General features: G+C 44.9%; 1 protein-coding gene across 1 annotated transcript in view; it reads right to left on the bottom strand.

The window, feature by feature from the left end:
- Positions 1-4,933: 4,933 nt before the first annotated feature.
- Positions 4,934-13,618, bottom strand: part of LOC147033009 (beta-4C adrenergic receptor-like) — a 26,176-nt gene continuing 17,491 nt past the window's right edge. Inside the window, exon 2 of the mRNA XM_085871113.1 lies at positions 4,934-5,554. Coding sequence (XP_085727239.1) covers positions 5,213-5,554 — 342 coding nt within the window. The 3' untranslated portion in view covers positions 4,934-5,212. The remainder of the gene's footprint in view (positions 5,555-13,618) is intronic.

Genomic DNA, 13,618 nt, shown 5'->3' with positions numbered 1-13,618 from the left:
TGACCACCAAGACGCGAGGTACCATGCGTGCTACCGCATTTGCATATCCGCGCCAAAACGCAGGTCAAATCGCACACCCAAATGCTTCTATTCTGTTGAAGAATTTTAACAATTTTAATTCTTCCATTGAAGTAATTGTTCTGGAGAACAAAAATTATGTTCTGAATTGCATAATATATCACACAAACCACTGCACTTTAAAGTTTGCGGCTCCCAGTGATGAAGGTCAGTCCTGTGTCAGGGCAAAATTTTCCACATGGTCCTAAATTTTATAAAAATGAAAATATATTTTTTAATTTCTAAAAATACATCGTTTTGTCGAAAAACGGTGGTTGGAGATTAAATTGATTTTAACTTTTTCTTCAGAGGGGGATTCTTAATTAAGAGATTTTGTGTGTGTGTGTGTGTGTGTGTGTGTGTGTGTGTGTGTGTGTGTGTGTGTGTGTGTGTGTGTGTGTGTGTGTGTGTGTGTGTGTGTTATGCTTTTGCTTATCATGGTAAAATGTGCACATTTTATTTATCCCTCATTTTGGACACTCAAATTGTGAGTGTCATTTTAAAACTTGATTTGACAATAGATTTGATCTGTCGATGACGTCACGGCCAATACATTTTTGCAGGGCTCTGGCAACTCAAAATTTGGCATGACACAACTGATTAGAATGGTACATCTCCACTAATAAGTGTGTGTGTGTGTGTGTGTTTCTTCCAAAACTGCAAAACCATAAAACCCCGCAGCCTGCAACATTGTATGTCCACGAAAAACAACTCCAAGGAAGTGTAAGAGTGAAAATTGGATGTTGAATTCATTAAAACACCCGTTTTGAAGATAATTAATGGCATTATTGGATTATATCCTTCATTCGGCAATCCTTGGCCACCTCACTCTGGGTCTTAAAGCTTTTCCAGGAGCTTTCATTCAAGCTTTTTTTTCTGGGTCAGGAGCCACCATGAGCCACAAGCAATAGACAGCTGTAAGGAGATGTGAGGCGCTGAGGAACTGTGAGGCACAGTGAGGCGTTGAGGCGTTGTGAGTAGCTGAGGTGCTGTGAGGCTGTCACCAGATGTCAGAGCTGCAAGGCTGCAAGTCTGTCACTAAGGACTAAGTCACATTTGCTCTATGGCGAGGATACGGCGGCCGTACGCCTTCTGAATTGACAGAAACGTGCGGCGGCGCAGAGTTTCTGAGGTGGCCTCAGGGTGGCCCTACGCCGTATGGCTATATTTTCCAGGCCGTCGGGTCGCCGTGGAATTATAGCGCGGAGTTATAACTTTTTTCATTTCTACGTTCGCCGTAGCAATTCGACAAGCCGAAACAAAAGAACTGGTAAAAAAAAGAAGAAAAAAAGAACCCACTCGTTACCGTCCGTCTGGCCGCACGTTCGCCTTAGGGCCCCCCTACGGTCCCCCTGCGGTCACCTTGCGTCTGCCTTGAAAATTGTATGGCCGCCGCAGGAACGCCCTCAGGTCACCGTGCGACATCAAATCAAAGACCTACGGCACCCCCACGTTTTCGGTCTCCACAATTTATAAATTCGCTGTGCGGCTCCCCGAAAAATAAAAACATATTGTGACGGCTACATTGTGTGACCGTGGAAATACTGTGGCCGCCGTATAATTGCGAGTGGTCGTAGATTTTGGAGACCCCACGGCCGCCGTGGCAAATGTGACTTAGGCCTAACTGTCACAAAACAAACTGTCGCCAGCTCACCAACGATGTCTGGAACTGACTGGAGCTGAAAAAACGTCACCCAGCTGTGACAAAAACGGTCCTCCCGTCCTTTTTATAGGCAGCCAGTCTGGGTGGAGCCTCAAGCAGACTTCAACCAAATCCACCTTGCCTATTGGTGCATCGTTGCACGTGATCAACTGTCAACCTCGCGATCATTCTTTCCTCACCAGAACGAGATGCAACCCCAAATCAACACAGGCTCGGCCCACAACGCCATGCCCGCGGTGCTGGACGAATGGCAGAAAGCAGCCAGAATTACCGAGCGAAAACGTGAAGCGCTCATAAAACGTCAACAACAACCATCACCTATCCGTTCAGCCCGACATGAACAAGAGCCAGCCAGCATCCACAGATCTGCCAAACGGGACGTCAAACTTCGATGGAAAAAGGTTGGTGTCAACGCCGGTGAAAGAGGTGGGTGTCGAACATCGATAGAAAATTGGTGGGTGAGGTAAATGATCCCCACAGCCATATTTCACAGTCAGAATAACTGCTCAGGAAAAGCCCTCGGTTTGCTTAATCAAATATCTTTTAAGTCCAAGGGGTAAATAAATCGTCCACCTCCAAGCCCACGTGTCCTGATGGAAAGGGGGTAGACGAGCCTCCATTGGGCTCACGGCTATCTCGCGTGCATGATGTGTCTGTGGTAAAGAGAAAATGGCCATCCCACAAGAAAGGAAATCTATTGGGTAGTCGATCAAGTCGAAAAAAGAAATCTCCCCAAAAAATTTTTTGAGATTTTTTTTCTGCTCTTATTATAAGTATTTCCGTCGACATGTTTGTCTGTCTGTTGGCTGTTCTTAGAGTACCCTTATTCTGGACATTTCCATCTGTCTGTCTGTCCGCGAAACTTTGGTCAAGCCTCGGGGCTAAACCACTCAACCGATTCCAATGAAATTTGGGAGGTCGGACCAATATCACTGGGAATCGTGTGCTTTCGAATATGGGACCCCGGGTCCCAGCAACGGCCCTTTAAAGTGGTCAAAAAATCGAAAAAAAAATTTAAGCCGAGAGTTCTGTGCGCAATCTATCTCGCTCCCTTCATGCCAATTTGCAGCCCTAACAAAAAATATTTGTAGGAGGAGATAGGTTTTGGGTGAGTACATGTCGAACATTTCAGAAACGGTTAATTGCGAATATCTCTAAGAGAAAGAATCTGATTTTGATGAAACTTGGGTGAAATGTGTACAATGTGGCGAGCATGTCCACAAAAATAAATGGTTGCTCTGCACACCTCCGTTGCTTAGCAACAGCTAAAATACTTTATCATCCATCGTACACTTATTGTGGACTGTACAAAAAAATCAATACCTCCGAAACTGGACCTCCAAGGGACCTGTTGTTTTTGTGCCCAAGGAGAATGTCTTACATGATCATATAAAAAAATAATATCTTCAGCGAATAGATAATGGAATTACCATTGCTGCCATTTGTTAGAGTCTCTTTGGAAACATGCCTGAAATTTCACAAGGCGGGTTTCTGGGCGCAAACTAAGAGGGCTGTGATAATCATATTTTTCTGCTAAATTGATTGATAGCATGTACATGAATATCAGCCAGTCGCGTCGGCCAGCTTTCCATCTCGAGCGAGCAACCATGTCGCCTCCCGGCTTGTTCTGGACATTTCCATTGGGTAGTTGATCCAGTCGGAAAAAAAAAAAAATTTGATCTTCCTTTATTATCAGTATTTCCGTCGATATGTTTGTCTGTCTGTCCGTCTGTCTGTCTGTTGGGTAATCGATCCAGTCGAAAAAAAAAAATTTTTTTGAGATTTGTTCTCCCCTTATCAGTATTTAAAATGGCGATTTCAGTTAATACAATGGCGATTTCGATGAAACTTGGTTGGTAGGTTCATACCATGAACGAGTTGTGTGCAAATGAGAACCCTTGCAATGGACACCATCGTTGCCTAGCAACGGGACTTTGAAATTTGTGAAAAATCATAAAAAATTATTTTTTTCGAAAATCAAAAATCGGGTCACGAGCAACTGTGGGCAGTACATTCAGCCATATTGTCAAAAATTTCCAGCCGGATCCTATGAAAACTGTCGGAGAAGATCGACTTTGAATGAACCCTGGTGGAAAACATTTAAAAAACGAAGTTTGTTATATTTCAGAGACTATGAGTCAGATTTACATGAAACTGGTATGGTTGGTTCATGGTATGTCCTAGTTATGTGTGAGAAAGAACCGTTGCTATGGACCCTCCGTTGCCTAGCAACAGCCGAAAAACCTCCAAATGTGGGGGTATTTTTTCGAAAAAACAATCTGCAGTATTAACCCTTGAAGCGAGCATCCTGAATTTTCTTGTGCTTAATCCTCAGCTCATTCCCCATCGAACAGGCCCATCGCGTCAGGTTCTATTGGGTAGTCGACTACCCATGTCCGCCTACCGGCTTGTTATTTATCCTTCTCAATGGATCAAAGTTATAATCCCACCAGACATGAGGATGGTCGATCCTGGACATGCATTTAGGGAAATAACTCTCAGAGGACCTAAATGTTTGTGTGCATTAGTCGGATCCGATTCTGAAAATCCATAACAATACCATTTCATTGGAACATGAGTTTGTCTATTAAGTACATACTCTTGAAATGTGAGTGCATCTATTATTTTCGTATTGTTTGAACGTGAGTTGCACCATGAGTGCATGTATTAATTTCATATTATTGGACCGTTACTACATCTATTAATTACGTCCATTGATTACATACCATTGTCGCATACCTTTTAGACCCTTCGTGCCAAGAATTCCCCATGGCCTAAGTGTGTGTGTGTGTGTGTGTGTGTGTGTGTGTGTGTGTGTGTGTGTGTGTGTGTGTGTGTGTGTGTGTGTGTGTGTGTGTGTGTGTGTGTGTGTGTGTGTGTGTGACAATACAATGGTCCCGGGAAGGACACCTTCATGGCCTTCAGACCTCTTCGACCCTTTAAACCTCTTTAGACCCTTTCGACCCCTTTAGACTCCTTTGACCCATTATACCCCTTCACCCCCTTTTCAGACCTAAGACCTTCACATCTTTCGAACTGTTGATACCCTTTAGACACTTTGACTGCTTTGACTTTGACCATATTTAGACGTTTTAAAACCCTTTCGACCCTTGAAACTTTTAAAAACTCTTTAGACACTTTAAACCTCTTTTGACCCTTCAGCCCTTTATATCATTTAGACCCTTCAGCCCTTTATAGCCTTTAGTTCTGATTGATTGCTAAGATCCATTCGACCCTTTAGACCCCTTTATACCATTTTAGAGCCATTTAGAACCTTTTAACCCTTTTCGATCTTTTTACACCTTTCGACCTTTAGACATTCATTCTTTTACACGTTTTCAGACCTTTGTCCTTTAGACCTTTATTTTGTAATCAATAACCTTTCTTTTAGTACATCCTTCCATTTATTTGCCACACAAAATACACCACACAAAACAAGTCCTGGCAAGGGTCTGCAATCTCTGATTGCTCTTTCCAGTTGACATTGTGTATTCAAGTTTGTAAAGATGGCCCCATCTTGCAAAACAAGAAGTTTTTGTATGCTGTCATGAATTCAGGGTTTCTTGAATAGAGGAAGGGGTTAAATGTTGAATTCATGAAACCAAGCCAGTTGAAAAAAATGAAAAGAGGATTGGGAATACAGAAATCACATAAAACCTTTAAAGTGTTTGCAATGAAGAAGGGAAGCCAGCATATAATGAAAACCCCCATAACCAGACTCAGTGTTTTTAATGCCCTCTTCTCACTGATGGAAACCATTAGGTTTTTAGGTTGATCCTGCAGGTTTTGTCCATTCAGTCCAAGTTGCTTCTCCCGCTGGATGATCAGCTTCACCTGAAAGGAGCAAAAACACTTTAGTTCTTCTTGTGCATTTTGACTCGTTGATCAAACATAATGTTTTTTTTTTTAACGCGAGCTACTCGACAGAGAGAGACAGAGATATCAACATAGAGCAATGACATTGATATGATGTGAGTTGGATTAAAGTATGAGGAGCAGCTGAAGGAAACATGACTTTATGCATAAGAAAGGAAGTAGATGTTTTAGATAATGAAGGACATTGGCAAAACAAATGCAGAAGTTCAGAGTGGAAAGAAACACTACCAGGGTCTCAACCTTGAGGGTAGAGAAGGGGAGAGTTGAGAAATGATTGAATGTTCTGTTTTAAGGTTGGGGTCTTTCACTCAGAGAGTTGTTAATGCATGGAATGGTCTCCCTGGAAAGGTATTGGCAGCAGAAAGAGTAAGGTTGGTTGTAACTATCTAATAAATAAGATTCATCGGATGTCTGTCTGTCTGTCTGTCTGTCTGTCTCTCTCTCTCTCTCTCTCTCTCTCTCTCTCTCTCTCTCTCTCTCTCTCTCTCTCTCTCTCTCTCTCTCTCTCTCTCTCTCTGTCTATTTGTTTGCGTCTTTTGCAAGGACTGCCAGACTGACAACCACCAAATTTGGCACACAGCCCAAATCCCATTCGGTGATTGTCCGAAGAGTATTTTCATCCACCATCTGAGCATTTCAAGATCACTTTTGTGGCTTTTTCATTTAGATGCAATCTCATTGGTTAACACGTATCATGTGACATAACATGGTCAAAGATCAGAACACCTAATAAGTCGAGCTATATCTTCCACCCATTGGCTCACTGTACAACTGGACTGACTCCACACACAATTGGAACCTAAATAAATAAACAAGTCTGAAGACTCCAATGGTTCACGAGCGGTATTTGACGATGTAGATTGTTTCAGAAGTCAAGGATGAAAGAATGTGATAATTTTTGACCAAGTTATAAAAATGATCAACATGATGTGGTATGCCAGGGTTTCCTTAGAAGCCGGTTACCGGCGACCCGCAGCTGTCGACTCGGAGAAAAAATGTCAAAGGTCACCGCCTGCTTACTTCAGCACCAATTTTTCGATATTTTTTTTGTCACCACGAAATCTCGACATCCCCCTGTTTTGAAATCCGAGAAATGGAATATGGTTTCCTTCATGAATGCTAGTTCATGTACACTATTATTATGTCACACACTTACTTCAGATTGCTCACTGTACTTCACCATGTGCAGTATCATCTCCCTATTAAGAACTAAGGTATGGCCCAAATGTTGCTAAAATGCCTCTTTTAAAGTGCTTCGCTACTCCATCTTCCAGACACCTTGGTGTGCCCTCTACTATGGCCTTAAATTAATGAACCTTGTTTAAAAGCTTCTTGAACTAACAATACAGTATAGCTGAATTTCGTCAACCAGTCTGTCAGTCATTTTGTAAATGTAACTCCATCCAGTATAGGCCTAACCACTTGTTTTGGTGGAGTTTTCCACCCCAACAGCATGATGATATGAGAACTATTTCATGTCAGAAATCGTGCTGGAATGCATCTCCAGCCATCTAGAATCTTCCGGCTTCCAGGGCCCGCTTAGGGCCCTGGACCACAGACATACAGCTGCGCTCGCTTTGCTCGCGGTGATGGTAACCTGCTACTTTTTAATGGTAGCCTCCTACTCCAAGAAATAAGGAAACCCCTGGGTACGGGTGACAGGTTATTTGCTGCAAAATGTCGAAAACCCGGCTTCGTTCAACAACTTTAAAAATTTGACCTTTGCATTACCTTTCAAGGTCACAAAACAATCATGTGGACAACCGTTATGATCTGCATAATTATTTGGCACAGGTCTTACACCGGATGCCCTTCCTGACGCAACCCTGGTCGCCTCTGACGACACAGGGATATGGTACACCTATTCTAACCGGGGCATACACCGGGCCCAGTGCACTGGTACTCACTTCGCCGATCTCGGAAGGATGACAGGCTGAGTCAACCTCCAGGTGTGCATTAATTCAAGCGGCCAACAGGGCTTGAACTCAGGACCTTTTGGATCCCAAGCCGCTACCCTAACCACTACGCCAACACCAGGCTCTAATCCAACCACTACGCCAACAACAGGCTCTAATATATACAATATATATATATATATATATATATATATATATATATATATATATATATATATATATATATATATATTGTTACGGTTGAGGAAATTCGCAAACCACCATTCAGGTCCCGTAGGTGAGATATCTCTGTAAGTACATGTGTAGTTAGCCCCAAACCCGTTGTTTAGAGGGAATAAATGTGATTCATTCGGGCTGCGACCCTTTAAGATAGCCGTTTTTCTGTTCTATCTTTATTTTGAACCAACCACGTCTCAACCGCCATTACATAACAACCACCAACCGCAACGCCGCTTCACAACAACAACGCCAATAGCCACGACCTTGACCTTCACAACTCGATCCCGCAACCATCGCATCACCGCCATTCCAAGCGTCACCGTGGCCAGGGACCTCCACTTTAGACCCTCCACCACCTTCGCCTCTCCTTCTGCGGCGATTCCCGCACCGCTTGTGGGCACCGAGCATCAGGCTGTCCTGGACTCGTACAGGGCGCGCGCCGAGCCGCGGGTACAAAGTGCGGCCTTTCCGAGGAGAAGTCGGATCAGGAATGATACACGCCCACTTCTGATCCATCCAATCAGCAAGTGCGGGGCGGTTTGGCCCCGCCTCCAGGCGCGCCGGAGTAGAATCGATATATGCAAATTCGAGGATCAGGGGAGATTCACGCCCCTTTTTCTCCGTCCAATGGACGAGCGTGGCTCCACCCCCGAGCTTGTTCTGATCCAGAAATTTGCATATGGGATCTCCGACACCACTATAAAGCGCCGAGCGCGGGGCGAATTTAGTCAGTTTTGGGCTCGGGCGAGTTGGAGAAGTGTGGCAGCGGAAGAGTTTTTCGGTCAAGAGAGTTTTGGGCTCGAGCGATTTGGAGAAGTGTGGCAGCGGAAGAGTTTTTTGGTCAAGAGAGTTTTGGGCTCAGGCGAGTTGGAGAAGTGTGGCAGCGGCAGAGAGTTTTTCGGTCAAGGGAGTTGGAGAAGAGTCAAGGCGAGTTGGAGAAGTGTGGCAGCGGCAGAATGTGGCAGCAACGTTCAAGTCGGCTCTGGAGGAGAGTCAGTCTGTCGGGGTTCGGAGTCTGTCGGGGAGCTGCAGAGAGGGGAATCCGGGAGCGCGGTCAAGGTCGCAGTGGAGTTGCTCATCGCGGGACCCAAGCAAGCCAGCTATCCTCTTTCCCCAGAGCATCAACAATTCCCCCCTTCCCCCCCCCCGCGCTGAGATAGTGCGAAAAGGGGGCCCCGTTCCCACCCCACTCCAAGCAGTGCCAACTAAACCCGCGAAGGAGCACGGAGTCAGGACACCGCCGCCACATTTGCGGCTCATCACAAGACACGGGTAGGCTCCACCCGGCCTCGCAGCCCACAGGCCCCGTCTGCCCCCTTGTCTTTGAGGGTGGCCCTTTTCTTTTGCTTTTGAGTATATGTGTTGTCGGCGCCGTCTGTAAAGTAAAACTGTGTAAGTGTTGCCGTGTGCTCGCGTCGTTGGTAGTATCTCTGCATTGTTGTGTTTCTTTTGTTGCAATTGCTTTTGGTGCATAATTGTTGTTATTGTATATGTGTGCTTTCCGTGTGCCGCGGAATAAATGTGCCTAATGTTGAACTGTTTTCCCGTTTCGCTTCGTCTTTTCTTTTATTGAATCTCCATCTTGCTTCACGTAAAGGGTTGGTAGTGGGCTTAATATGCCCGATAATTAATTGGAACCGTCAAGGTCGACGATAACACCGCTCGGTTATCCCGATAGTACGGAACAGGTCGCTTAAGTGGCCCGTGTCCGGAGTCGACCTGCGGCAAGGTGCGATCGCCCGGTCTACCCTCCGTGTGGGTACTTAGGTAGGTCGAATTTGGCGAACAACCCTATCCCACGCGGGGGGGCCGATTGGCACGATCGTGGTGAGGCCGAAAGGCCCACCTGTGACTAGTTCCCGGCGTTAGTCCGAGAGGGTCACGACAGAATTGTCGGTCCGGTGGGCGACGTGCCGCGATTCGAGTTACGTGGCCGCTCGCACGCCGGCGGGCACGAATTCGCAACAATATATGTATATATATATATATATATATATATATATATATATATATATATATATATATATATATATATATATATATATAGATATGAAAAAAAAGAAGAGAGAAAGGTGAAGGGTGGAAGTGGGGTTCGTAAAGAGATTCATATGTTGTGTTTTATGACCGAACACAAACACAAAAATAAACTCATGTCAGAACAGCTGTTTCCACAACACAACAAAGTTTATCATGTAATCTGCTGGCACATCTGCAAAAATGTTGATGTCCCAGTTTCAGAAAATTTGTGGGAACATGAACCAAAAGTAATCACTGAAAACATGGAAGTATCTACCGCTCTTGTACGAACTAATGATACCACTGAGCGTGAACATCGAAAACAAAGCAGTGTGGCCAGATATCATACTTTTGTACAAAAATAGGCATTGCTTATTGAGGTTTTAACAGCAGTGATTTTGGACTAAACGACGCAGAAATCAAGAAAATGACCAAACACCAAGACCATCAAGAACGAAGTGAGAAGATCCTGGAAGCTGAAGAATGTCAAAGTTGTACCAGTGATTGCTGGACTGACAGGAATGATAACAAAGAACCTCACAGAGATATTAAACATAGGTGTAGTACCCCTGGGTACTCACCTGGTAGTGGCTGGATAACATAATCAGGCAACCACTGGTAGGCATGGATGACCCACAAAATATATAATGGAGAAGAAAGTAAATACCAATGGATTTTTTTTTATCGCCATGAACAAACCTTGGTACATCACAGGTGATTAAAGGTTCTGGCCAAGTTTCATCGGAATTGTATGTGTAGTTTTGGAGAAGAAAGCAAATACATATTTTGGGGGCAACCCCCTTCAATTCCCTTCGAGCAGATTTTTCTCATGTCATGAACAAACTTTGGTACGTCATGGCTAATGACGGTTATCTTGAAGTTTCATCGGAATTGTGTGTATCTTTTAAGAAGAAAGCAAATATCTCTTTGGGGAGGTAACCCACTCCCCCCTTCCCCCATAAACTCTCTCTGTGGACCCCTTCAGACCGCGTTTTTTATGCCATCATGGGAGATGAAGGTTGTGGTCAAATTTCATTGAAATTGAATGTGGAGTTTCTAAGAAGAAGTTGCAAGTATTTGTGGACGGACGGATGGACAGCTGATGCGCCATCCCATAATCTCCACGGAACCACTTTACTGGTGAGCTAAAACCATCCCTGGGAATATCATAACAAATGAACTACATTTTTAAGCTGTCCGGGGCTCAGCGACGATCCTGAAGAGAGCCCCCGACACAAAACTTTGAGAACAGAAAACTTCACAGCTTGGTCCATGAATCGTGACCCCTCAATGAAATGATGATGGATGCTTTTAGCCCACCCTGGGAGGACTCCAATCCACATTCAGAAACACGCATATTTAGATACCAATCAGCGACACACACACACACACACACACACACACACACACACACACACACACACACACACACACACACACACACTGCCTTTTATTTGTATATGAGGTCCATCTAAGATGGCACGGGACTGACTTCACAGAACTTTTATTCCAAACAAGGACAAATGTGTCCAAGAGCCGCATCATAAAGGTTTTGTCTTCACCACAAGTAGAAGAAGAAGAAGAAGAACGCGGAGCTCTCTTCGAGCCAGCGTTCGCAACGCGACGCGGATTGAAAGGTTTTGTTTTCACCAGAAGAAGAAGAAGAAGAAGAAGAAGAAGAAGAAGAAGAAGAAGAAGAAGAAGAAGAAAAACAACGCGGAGCTCTCTTGGAGCCAGTGTTCGCAATGCGACGTGGCTAAAAATATATTGAAATCACAGCTTGTCCCCTTCAAAATAGTTTCCCTCCAGACTCACACACTTGTCCATCCTCTTCTTCCATGCTTCGATGCAACCGCGGAAGGCTTCTTCTGGAATCCTCCGGAGCCCCGTCGTTGCGGCCCTTTTGATGGCCTCCACATCAGGAAATCGGGACCCCTTGATCACCCCCTTGAGCTTGGGGAATAGGAAAAAAATCACAAGGGGCTAAGTCTGGCGAATATGGGGGATGCTCCAGAGTTGGCACGTTCCTCTCCGCCAGAAACTGTCAGATGCTCAGGGTACTGTGAGCAGGAGCATTGTCTGGTGGAGCACCAAGGCGTTGTTCTCCCACAGATCCCGAACTGATCTCATCAGGCGCCGGAGGATCTCCTTGAACACGTATTGATTCACTGTTTGACCCTGTGGTAGAAACTCAAAGTGGACGATGCCCTTGATGTCAAAAAACGTGATGAGCATCAGGTTGACCTTCAACTTCGACATCCTTGCTTTCTTTGGTCTTGGTGATGCCGGACATTTTCACTGATGACTCTGCCGTTTGGTCCCGGGATCGTATTCAAATATCCATGGTTCATCACCAGTAATGACTCACGAGCAGGTCTGGATCGTCCTCGAGGCGCTCGATCATGTCTTGACAGACAGTGACTGCTGTTTCTGGTCCTCGGCCAACAGCTTGGGGACCATCTTTGCACACACCTTGTGCATTTCGAGATTTTCAGTGATGATGCTCCAGACAGTGTCCTTGTTGATGGAAAGTTCCTCAACAATCATCTGCACCATGAGTCGACGATCTACTCGCACCATCTGTTTCGCACGCTCGATGTTTTCCGCCGTTCTGCTCGTTGAAGGTCGTCCAGACCGTGGATCGTCTTCAACCTCCTCCCGTCCCTCTTTGAACCTCTTGTGCCATTCAAATGCACGTGTACATGACATCGTTTCTTCCCCGTAGACTTGCTTGCAGCATTGCGAAGGATTCGGAAGGTGTTATGCCAAGCTTGGCAAAAAACTTCAGATTGGCTCTCTGCTCACGACTCATAGAGCGACCACTCAGACTAGACAACGTGTAAAGCACGACCTGTAAAAAATCACACAATGAGTGCGGTCAACCATCTCCAATCATATATATATATATATATATATATATATATATATATATATATATATACAGTGGGGGAGAACAAGTATTTGATACACTGCCGATTTTGCAGGTTTCCCACTTACAAAGCACGTAGAGGTCTGTAATATCTATCATAGGTACACTTCAACTGTGAAAGACGGAATCTGAAACAAAAATCCTGAAAATCACATTGTATGATTTTTAAATAATTAATTTGCATTTTATTGCATGAAATAAGTATTTGATACATCAGAAAAACAGAACTTAATATTTGGTACAGAAACCTTTGTTTGCAATTACAGAGATCAGACGTTTCCTGTAGTTCTTTACCAGGTTTGCACAGACTGCAGCAGGGATTTTGGCCCACTCCTCCATACAGATCTTCTCCAGATCCTTCAGATTCTGGGGCTGTTGCTGAGCAACACAGACTTTCAGCTCCCTCCAAAGATTTTGTATTCGGTTCAGGTCTAGAGACTGGCTAGGCCACTCCAGGACCTTGAGATGCTTCTTACGGAGCCACTCTTTAGTTGCCCTGGCTGTGTGTTTCGGGTCGTTGTCATGCTGGAAGACCAAGTCACGCCCCATCTTCAATGCTCTTGTTGAGGGAAGGAGGTTGTTGGCCAAGATCTCGCGATACATGGCCCCATCCATCGTCCCCTCAATACGGTGCTGTCGTCCTGTCCCCTTTGCAGAAAAGCATCCCCAAAGAATGATGTTTCCACCTCCATGCTTCACGGTTGGGATGGTGTTCTTGGGGTTGTACTCATACTTCTTCTTCCTCCAAACACGGCAAGTGGAGTTTAAACCAAAAAGCTCTATTTTGGTCTCATCAGACCACATGACCTTCTCCTATGGATCATCCAGATGGTCATTGGCAAACTTCAGACGGGCCTGGACATGCACTGGCTTGAGCAGACGGACCTTGCGTGCGCTGCAGGATTTTAATCCATGACGGCGTAGTGTGTTACTTTTGGTTTT

Source organism: Eptatretus burgeri, chromosome 2 (assembly GCF_056783735.1).
Source record: "Eptatretus burgeri isolate ZD-2024b chromosome 2, Ebu_testis_v1, whole genome shotgun sequence".
Classification (NCBI taxonomy): domain Eukaryota; kingdom Metazoa; phylum Chordata; class Myxini; order Myxiniformes; family Myxinidae; genus Eptatretus; species Eptatretus burgeri.
Note: the sequence above shows the minus strand (reverse complement) of the source record. Positions and strands in the feature narration are given on the sequence as shown.